The 10,464-nt window shown below is 37.3% G+C and overlaps 1 protein-coding gene across 1 annotated transcript; it reads right to left on the bottom strand.

Moving 5' to 3' along the window:
• Positions 1 to 8,944: 8,944 nt before the first annotated feature.
• Positions 8,945 to 9,936, bottom strand: LOC122016272 (uncharacterized protein At2g39795, mitochondrial-like). Its single transcript, XM_042573509.1, has 3 exons — positions 9,752 to 9,936; positions 9,307 to 9,653; positions 8,945 to 9,216 (listed from the first exon to the last, which is right to left on the bottom strand). The coding sequence occupies exons 1-3, from the start codon at positions 9,914 to 9,916 to the stop codon at positions 9,057 to 9,059; spliced, it is 672 nt and encodes a 223-aa protein (XP_042429443.1). The 5' UTR covers positions 9,917 to 9,936; the 3' UTR covers positions 8,945 to 9,056.
• Between the last annotated feature and the right edge of the window lie 528 nt (positions 9,937 to 10,464).

Raw genomic sequence — 10,464 nt, 5'->3', positions numbered from 1 at the left:
CTTTCTGGTGTAGTTGTTGGCCACCGAGCGCCTAGGCACCTGCCTAGGACGCGTTTTAAAACACCTTTTTTCACATGTCTCATTTACCAAAATATCTATAAACAAAATGCACCATGGAACTGTGTCTTAAATGTGTCCAAAGATAAAGACTGAGTTGATCGTTAATGTAACCCTATCTTTATTGGAAATGCGTCAATTAATCTGCCTAAAGTCTTCACTCTGATTATTATATCTTCATATATATCCTTAATTAGTTCAATATACACCTTAAGACTCTATCATAAGCTTTTTTTAATATCAATAAATATCATGTGTAAATCTTGCTTTTACTCCCAATTAGTTACCTAAGGAGATGTATAGCTTCTATTGTCGACCTTCTAGGCATGAACCCAAATTGACTTTCAGTAACCATGGTTTCCTTCTTTAATCTTTTTTTTATTACTCTTTCCTAAAGTTTCATGGTATGACTCGTTAGTTTAATACTCTATAGTTTGCACAATTTTATGTCTCCCTTGTTCTTATATAAGGGAACTAGAGTACTTATCCTCATTGATCAGACTTTTTTTCGTTTTCAATATCATGTTAAATAATTTTGTAAGTAATTCAATACATTTTTCCCTAGGCACTTTCATATCGCTATTGGAATATTATCTAGTTCAACGACTTTTCTATTTTGCATCTCATTTAAAGCTTGTTTAACTTCTAAAATTTGAATTCTATAATAAACATTTAAATTTCTATACACATTTGACCTACTTAAATTACCTGAGTTAAATTGGTTACCTAAACCTTCATTAAAAAGTTGATGAAAATATCAATTCCACCATTTTTTTTATTTTTCCATCATTTACTAGCACACTATTGCATTCATGTTTAATACATCTTATTTAAGTTATTCTATAAATGTCTATTTCTCTTTCTCTTGTTTCCAATTTTTTATATTACCGTTTAAAAATTTCATTCTTTACTTCATTCACTATTTTCTTAGCCTCTTTCTTAATTATTGTATATTTTTTAAGTTTGTCTTGTTCTTACAAATATATAATTCCTTCGTTTTTTCTTCACTTTCTCCTGTACTTTTTCATTTCATCACCAAGATTCTTTACTTGGTGGTATATGCCCCTTTGACTTACCGAGCACACTCTTGACTACTATTTTCAACTTTGATATCGTCTTGTCTCATATTGTATCAGGGTCACTATATATTTCATCTAATGTTTATACTATTACCTTCTCCTTAAATATGTTTTGCTTCCCATCCTTAAACTTTTACCACTTAATTCTAGGAGTCATGTATAGTTTCTTTTTATTGAGACACTCTTGGCTACTATTTTAAACTTTGATACCATCTTATCTCATATCGTATTAGAGTTCACTAATGCTTATGCACTTACTTTCTCCTTATATATATTTTGTTTCCCATTCTTTAACTTCCACCCCTTAATTTTAGAAGTCATGTATATTTTTCTTCTATTAAGACACTCTTGGCTACTATTTTCAACTTTGATATCATCTTATCCCATATCGTATTAGAGTTCATTCATACTTGTACTCTTACCTTCTCCTTAAATATGTTTTGTTTCTCATTCTTTAACTTCCACCACTTAATTCTTGAGTCATGTATATTTTTCCTCTATTGATAATATGATTGAGACATATATCCAACACTACTAACCTAGATTGGATAGTTAAGTTTTTTCCATACCTTGTAATTTTTACAAATATTTCAATCCCTCTTATTAACCATAAGAAAGTCAATTTGTGATTTATTATTTTCACTTTTGAATATGACCAACCTTAAAAAAATGTATTAGCTATAAAGTCATATGCTATCATAAAATCCAATATAGTTTTCTCTTCTTCATTTCTTATTCCAAACTCATAACTCCTATGCATACTCTTATATTCCTCATTTTTACATGCTCATTTAGATCGTCTCCTATTAAAATTATTTCATTTGACAGAATATTTTGTAATGCTTTATCTAGGTTATCGTAAAATCTTGATTTGATATCTTTATCTAATCTTACTTGAGATGCATATATGCTAATTACGTTAATAGTTTCTTTCATTACTACTATCTTGAGAGCTATAATTCTATCCACCTTTATAACCGCAACTACAACTTCATCTTTTAATGAACTATTTACAACAATATCACTCCATTTCTTATTTTACTTTTTCCTATATATTATAACTTAAAACCGGAGTTATCTATTATCTTTGTCTTCTCGCCTACCCATTTTGTCTCTTGTACACATAAAATACTAATTATTCTCCTAATCATCGTATCTATCAGTGCTGTAAAAGGCGGTAGGCGGTGACTGTAGGACCGTTGCGGCCGGCTAGGAGGGGGTTGTTGGATATCCTGCTAACACAAAAAAGAAAACAAACCCTTCCTCGAACTCTTTAAGCTAACACTTGCATAAATAAACTAAGCGGTAAATTAAAAGCATAAAGAAAAAGCGAGGCAAAAGTATTTACTTGGTTACAACCGATGTGATTGTTAATCCAAGGAAGATTAAGCTCAATAAAACTCCTTCAGGCGGAGAAGCCTCTTACAATGTTGAAGCGCAGAAAATAGAAGCTTAGACTAAAAGAGAGCGTGCAAGCACTGGATTTACAATCAGTGAGTTCGTTGAAAAGCTTCTGGACCAAGACTATATTTATAGCCTTGGTCTGGAGGGGATAAAACTTATCCCCCAACGTTCAGATCGAGTCAAAACTCGATCTGGTCAATTTTACTGCTCAGGGCGCCCCGGAGGGTTCCGGGCGCCCCAGAGGGCTCCGGGCTCCCCGGACTGCTCCAGGCGCCCCGAAGCCCAAAGTCAACAGTTGTTGACTTTTTCGTCCAGGACTTCTTCTCTGGTTCAGTCCCGCCTCGGTCCGGTTCTTCTCCTCCGGATCCGCTCGCTTGGGTGATCTCTACCATCCGGAAAAGGGCTCACCCGAACCCAACTTCCGGTCTTCTCGAGCAGCCTTCCGCTCCGGCTTCTCGTCCCTCGGAATTGCTGCGTGTTTCCTTCTCGTCCACCAGCGTACTCATCCGCAGTCTTCGTCCCTCAGTCGCACCGCGTGCCGACCTTCTCGCTAGCTGCATCTCTTGCTCCCCGAGCAATCTTCCGCTCCGGCTTTCGTCCCTTGGAACCATCGCACGCACCGTAGCGCCTCGTCCCTCGGACGCACCGTGTGCCGTCCTTCTCGCTAGCTGCGTCTTCCGCTCGAGTACCTGTGCTCCTAAGCTCCTGCACACTTAGACACAAGGTTAAAACAAAAACAGGACCTAACTTAACTTGTTGATCACACCAAAATAACCTTGGGGTTCCAACAGTGACGAGACGGTCAGTAACCGCTTATTGCCTAGGCGGTTGAATTGTTTTTAATGTTCCTACAATAAAAAAAAGATAATCTAACAAGATAATTAATAAAAATTTATCACCATATTAATAGTAAAAAAGTAATATCACTACTTATACCAAAAGTCTAAGTTAAAAAAATTAAGTTTCAATTCAACATGACAACAAGTCAACAAGGACTAGACTAAACATAACTAATCTTCTAAATCATCTAGACATGCACTATCAACTACATCCATAATCCTTTCATCATCAGACTCAAAATCAACATCTTCTTCTTTCTCCTCTTCCGATGTATCTAAATCCTCATCAAGTTCTCTATTGGGAATGTTCCTTGTGCTTGTCCTTGATTATAGCACTTCATCCGCTCCTGAGGCCTCCGCCACCATTGTCCAAGTAAGTCTCAATCCGGCTCGACTTCATCTTCATCACCACCATAAACAAGTCAACCTTGAGCTTCATTAGCTTGAGAGGATAAAAGTAAATCTCCGCTCATTTCTCTTTTACTCTTTTTCTTCATAAGATTGGTGTTGAATTTGACATATACAAGTTCATTCAATCTTGATGTCTTGAGCCTATTCCTTTTCTTAATATATATCTAAACAATTAGAAAATTATTAAAAATAATAAAAGGAAAGAATAGATAATATAATTTATGAATTACTATGCTAGTGAATAGAAATAAAAGAAATAGATATACCCAGATCAAAGTCATAATACACATCCACCTTCTCATATGCCATGACTACAATTTCTCTTCTAAAGTTTCCAGATTTACTCTTATACTTCACCAATTCGTCAATAATCTTCAAAATAGGGATGGTATTTTCTTCTTTTTTTGAAAGTCTTTCTAATATCTTCCTTGGCTTATTTAGGTGTGCCCAATAAAGAGGCCATTAAGGGCTTTTTGTCATTATCAACAAGGCGTAAAACTTTCACTAAAGGGGTGAGCATTCAAAGCCAAAAAAAAAAAAAACACCATTCCAAAAAGAGATACTTGTTAGCATCGCCTCCGCCGCTTTTCCCTTCACACTACTCCTTAATTTTGTGTTGCTCCACTTCTCACATGTAAACATAAGTCTCAATTGATCTTTCTTGTCTTTGAGATTTTCCAATGTCAAAAATGAGGTAGCAAATTTAGTCACCTTGGGCCTCACAATATCCCTCTTCTTGGTATATTTCCTAATAATAGCCAAAGTTCTTTGATGTGTATAGATGAATATTGTTAAGAGCCTTTGCTTTTTCAAGTATTCCGCTAAACTTGAGTAGGCTTTCAATTGCTTCAAGTATGAGGTTGATTGTATGAGTCACACAAAAGGTCTAAAAAATTTGAGATTGTGTAACCTTCAACAACTCCGCGACTTCCATATTGTTTGTCACATTGTCCGTCACTACTTGAACCACATGTTGAGGGTCAATTTCATTGATGTATTTTTCTACAAACTTAAAGATATAAGCCCCAGTGTATACCTCCATGGATTCTTTAAGAGAATCAAAGAATGAAGCACCTAATTTGCAATTAACACATAAATTCATAATGTTTCTCCTCTTGTGATCCGTCCATGCATCGGCCATAATTGAACATCTATTTTTCATCACTCTTCTTTATGCTTTTTTAGAGATAATTTGGTTCTCTCAACTTCTTGTTTCAAAAGTGGCTCTCTTAGAAGATATTAACTTGGAGGTTTGTAGCTCGGACCAAATTGACCAACCACCTCTAAAAATTATCTAAACCTTTGATTGTCAATTGCATGAAAAGGAATTCCTGCCTCATAAATTCATCTTGCAAGGTACTCATGCATATTATTTGTAAACTTTAACTTTAATGCATCATTTATGTTTTGTTGTCTTGTCTTTATTAGATTGATTGTGGATGTCCACTTATCAATAGGTTCGAGGTGCTTTGATTTTTTTTAAGAAGAATCTCTCTCTCCACTTGACAATCTTCATCCTCTACCTATATTTACTTGCACCCTCTCTTCTTTTAGTTCTTTTACCCTTTCTCACTTCTTATTCTTGTTATTTTCAAAATAAGCTCTTACTCTTTTTTTGTCTTCATCGTATGCTTTAGGATATGCTTCAACTTGTCCTACAATACCCGCAATATGATGCTTTATCCGATAAACTCCTCCCTTGATAAGCCTCTTACATAATTTGTGTGTGATCCAATCTTTTTTTTCTTTGCAATACTATACCCCATAATCCCAAACAATATCATTAGACTTCTGCTTCAATTACACCTCCGGTTGTTTTTCATTTTCTACCATTAATCTTCAATAATCAAAAAAAAATATATTAAAAATTAAAATTTTGCACAACAATTTAATCTAAATATTAATATATATATATATATATATATAATTCACTAATAGTTATGCATATGCCACCTGATCAGTGCATTCGAGATTTTTTTATTTTTTTATTATTATTTTTAGCTTGCAAGTATACCATTTAGGGTTTACCTTTAGGGTTTAGAAGTTAGACTATGACATTAAGCACAAAAAAAATTTAAACAGAAAAAATATTTTAGGTGTGGACGGGTATGAATATTCTAGATGTGGGCAGGTATGCGGTGTAAGTTAGACTTTAATTATGTTTATTTAAATTATCTCAATCATAGCTAGATGTTAATTAAAATTATTAATATAAGTATTTGATTAAATTCAATTAAATCCTAAGTTTAAAACAAAACAAAAACCAAAACCCCTAAATTACGTTTCTGCCCCGTAAGAGCTCACACGACGGACGCTTGCTGGACCCTCATGCATGTACGGATGCCTCACCAGGCCCTAGAGTCGTCAATTTGGGTTGGGTTCGTCGGGCTGGCTCACCCGCCAAATAATTTAAGAGGGTTGGTTGGAATTTTATCAACCCAAGCCCGCTATGAGCCAACCCGCCTAGGCTCGCAACCCTCGCAGGTCGACCCGCAACGAGCTTGGGTCGGCCCGCGACGAGCTTGAGTTGGCCCGCGGATTAAGAAACACAAATAAGGCAAGTTTCAAGTCAATTTATTATTTGTCTTTGTTATAATTTTAAAATAAAAACAATAATTTCCATCAAACATGAGTACTCGTTTGTATCCATTTACATTTAAAATATTCGTTTCCAGATACATTTAATTGATGAAACCTTTCCGAAGTAAAACGTTGAAGATATGAATTTTTTTTAATTTTTTGATGGATCCGTGGGTTGGCCCGCCTAACCGGCAACCTGCATTAAATTGGGTTGGGTTGGAATTTCCCAAACCGCTAAGATGACGGGTCAACCCGCCCTACCCCGCCAAATGGTTGGCCTGCCATGACCGACCCGCCCCACCACGGGTTGGCCTGTCTGACAGTTCTACTAGGCCCGGGTGATGCATCCGGGCTTGTCCCCGAGCTCGGGTGACGTGTTTGTGCCCTCGCGACGGGTCTAACAAGGCGTTCTTCACGCGAACCTTCGAAGGAAGCACGAAGAAACTTCGAAATCTAGGTTTTTAAAAACCTTACCTAATGACGGTGGTGGCGGTGGGCAACGACGGGTAGCAACGACAGGCAACAGCATCGGGCGGCCAACATCAGCAGTTGCGAAGCGACTGCAAGCGGAAGGAGGTAAAGGCGGAAGGAAACGAAGTTTTTTTTTAACCTACTTGGTTTACCCCACCTTTTAAGGCCACCTCTGACAAAAGCGGGGTGGATAACCTCCGCCTCCCGCCTAGGCGGCCACTTGTAACGTCATTTAGAACACTACTATCTACTACCTCCATTACTTTGTAGGATTCCTATATTCTATATTCCAAATCTTAAACTATTAATTTTCCTATAATATTTGTTCTTATCCAACTTATGGTATGAGAACTCTTGCCTATTCAATACTACACTCAGGTTCTCATGGAGATGTAGCGATCTTTGTCAATACGTCTCAGTTGGACCCTACAATGCGAACTCTGGAATATTTAACACTACACCAGAGTTCTGGAGATGTAACGATCTTTGTCGGGACGTTACATTCAAACCCTTCAGGGTGGCAAAAGGCGATTTGCTCGCCCCCATCGCCTCCACCAGCTCATCCCCAAGCCAACACATTACAATCGGACCTTACAGCATGTTCCTTTAATAGATTAGCACAATAATTTAATAGATTCATTCATTGAACATTTGCCTTAGTTTAATGATGGCTAGCAACTTAACGAACTCTCCTCCTTTATCAGGGCTTGAGACCAACCATGATGGGGAATTCATCATGGGTAGAGTTCTTACCCACTCAAATGTAAATCTCAAAAATTAAACAAACAAGTCTTCTTCTTCAACAAAGACTTTGCATCAAGAGAGCTTGTCACTCAAGCTCTAAAACTTCCCATATGATCACAAACTACTAGGGATCTAGATAACAGCCTCTTTTTATTTTACCATTCACTCTTGAAGCATCTCTTGACGATCAAGCCAAGTAAATAAAGAATTTATAATGCTCGGTAGTATTCTCATCTTTAGCATGCTTACAGAGGTTTTTTCATTTGGAAATATAGGCTCTTCAAACATCAGGAAACAAAGACAACAATAGAAAGATGATGAAAGTTCATTAAGGCACTTTCTGATCTAGAATTCTATATTAGAGCTGGAAGAACTGGCTCAAATCTCTCTGGATTTTGCTAGGATGATGGGGGACTTACAGAGTTTAGAAGCCTGAAACTAGTCCTTAGGACCAAGACTGAAAAAACTGTTTGGATCACATGTAAAATTGGTTATCATCAATTGATCAACCATGTGATGGGAAGACCAGTTGACTGGCCAGCCAACATAAACTTTAGTCTCTCTCAACTGAATTTCAGCATAATTTGTGTTAAATTTAGACTGAGTTACCTAAGCCATATAAGATGGATAGCTTAGTCTAGATAAGTCAAGGATACTACAACTTAAGTTGGCAATTGATGTAAAATTTTTAGAAGTGAGAATAAAGTACTCCAGAACAATTCTAAATAAAATATTAATCCCTAATCTTGTGGTCGATGCTTCACCATGTTAAATTGGTTCTTATATGCTTTATTTGGATGGCACCAACTCTCAAACCATCTCTTTTGCATCTTGATAATGGCAATTGAACTCATTATGAATATCTTTTCACAAAATTCAATGCGAGAAACAACTGATTTGATCATTTTCAAAATCTGGAAATACCTTTGATCCAACAAAAATATGTGACACGTTGTGGTAAAGTGGAATGCCAAGATTAATGAATTGAAACCCAGAAAGGCACAAGGCAAACATGGACTAGAAACAACATAGCTTTCACTCAAATTTTCTTTAATGAAAAACAGAAGTACGGCTAAAACTAAAAAAAACCTTGCATTTAATGTTCTAATAGTGATGCATACTTTAAATTGGCATCATTCCCATGAATTGCAAGATCAAACAAAGGCCAAAAATAATAAACACACACACACTCGGTACCAAGATTGCAATCATCCAACAAGTATTTAACCATATTTTTTCTCAATTTAAATAATTGTACAAGTTGTTTCAAGTATTAGAAACTTTATCCAATTATGAATCGTGAATAATTTCAGTATAAGATTGCAAATATTATATGAAAGAAATTCACCATAACCATCCTTTTAGGGGAATGCACTATAAAATTGTGAACAAATTCAAGAAATAAGTTAAGCAGAGTCTAGATTCATGGAGGAGAAAACAATTCAAACTAGCAAATTGGGGAAGAACCTCTCTACTTCTGGACATAAGACTCGACCATCCTCAACCATCGATGCAGCTCCACTTTGTCCTTGTTGGCCATATACTCGTGCAAGAACTCGGCCAGTTCATCATCCACCCCCTGTTTCTCCAAGTATGAAGTCACCCGACTCCGCAAATCCTTCTCTAAATCCCTAACAAATCATTTTATAATATATAACCTCAAACTATAAATAGGGAAACAAAAAGGAGTACTTTTCTTCATTAAAAAGATGAAATATTACTTGAAATCACGACCCATGTAAGGGCGAACAGCGGCGCTCTTTCGGCGCAGAGGGAACATCATCTGAACCTCAAGGAAGTCAGGCCAAGCTGAGCAGATGAACTCGAGAACCGAGTCGGCAGGCTCGGCGCGGGCAACCTCAACTATAAGGCTAATGCGGGGGCGGGCGCCGCGTTCCATGGCCTCCACCTTTTCGAATAACGGGGCTGACGCGAGAGGTAATGGCTCGGCGCCGTCGAACATGGTGGCGTCCACCTTGACCTCCTCGGCGCCGTTCTCGTTCCGGAGGCGGATCCACTGCTCGCCGGGGTGGTCTTCGATGGAGAACCACTTGAAGCGCTGCGGAAGCTGCATAAAAAAAATGAAGGGGGGATATTCCGATCATACCAAAGTATCCAAAGGGGCATCAACGCAAAGCGGGGGTGAGCGAGGCCAGTGAGAGATACCGGACGCGAGGGAAGGTAGTTGGACAGATAGGTGATTTCATTGCGAAGGATGCGGAGGAGGTTGTCGTCAAACGCTAAGTGGATGTCGCCGGCGCCGGCGAGGAAGGATCGTCGAGGGGAGGAAGAGGGGCCGGGTAGGGAGAAGGGTTTAAGGAAGCGAGCCATGCCGTTCCGCTTTGCTCTCCCACAGCAGGCACTGGCTTTTAATGGGCTAAAGTTTTAATTAACTCTTATTGGGCTGCCATCTTGTGGCTTCTCGACTGTCCATCCAGAAAACAGCAAAAACAGAGGTCTCTACCTTCGTTATAAATGTATGCAATTGTTATAAATGAATCAAACGTTCGTGAACAAGTTTGATGTTTGATTTGGTAAGAGCTTATTTATGTTCGTTCAATATACATAAGATTAATTAAACAAACAAACTTGAACAACTCGTTAAACTAAACAAACAAGCTTGAACACACATGTGTTCAGCTCATTAACGTTCGTGAACAATGTTCATGAACCATATTTATTAATAAAACTCTTTTCAATATTTTAAATAAACAATCAAATAAAATAAAATAAATAAATAAATTTAAATTATTAATCTTAATAACTAATCAAACAATTAAAAGTTTCAAACAATCAAACAAGCTTGAATTGAGAGCTTGATAACATCTAAACGAACTAAGCTCAAACCAAGCTCAAGCCAAGCTCGAATCAAGCTCAAG

Source organism: Zingiber officinale, chromosome 8B, assembly GCF_018446385.1.
Source record: "Zingiber officinale cultivar Zhangliang chromosome 8B, Zo_v1.1, whole genome shotgun sequence".
NCBI classification, from domain to species: Eukaryota; Viridiplantae; Streptophyta; class Magnoliopsida; order Zingiberales; family Zingiberaceae; genus Zingiber; species Zingiber officinale.
The sequence above is the reverse complement of the archived record's forward strand: the minus strand, read 5'-3'. Positions and strand labels throughout refer to the sequence as shown.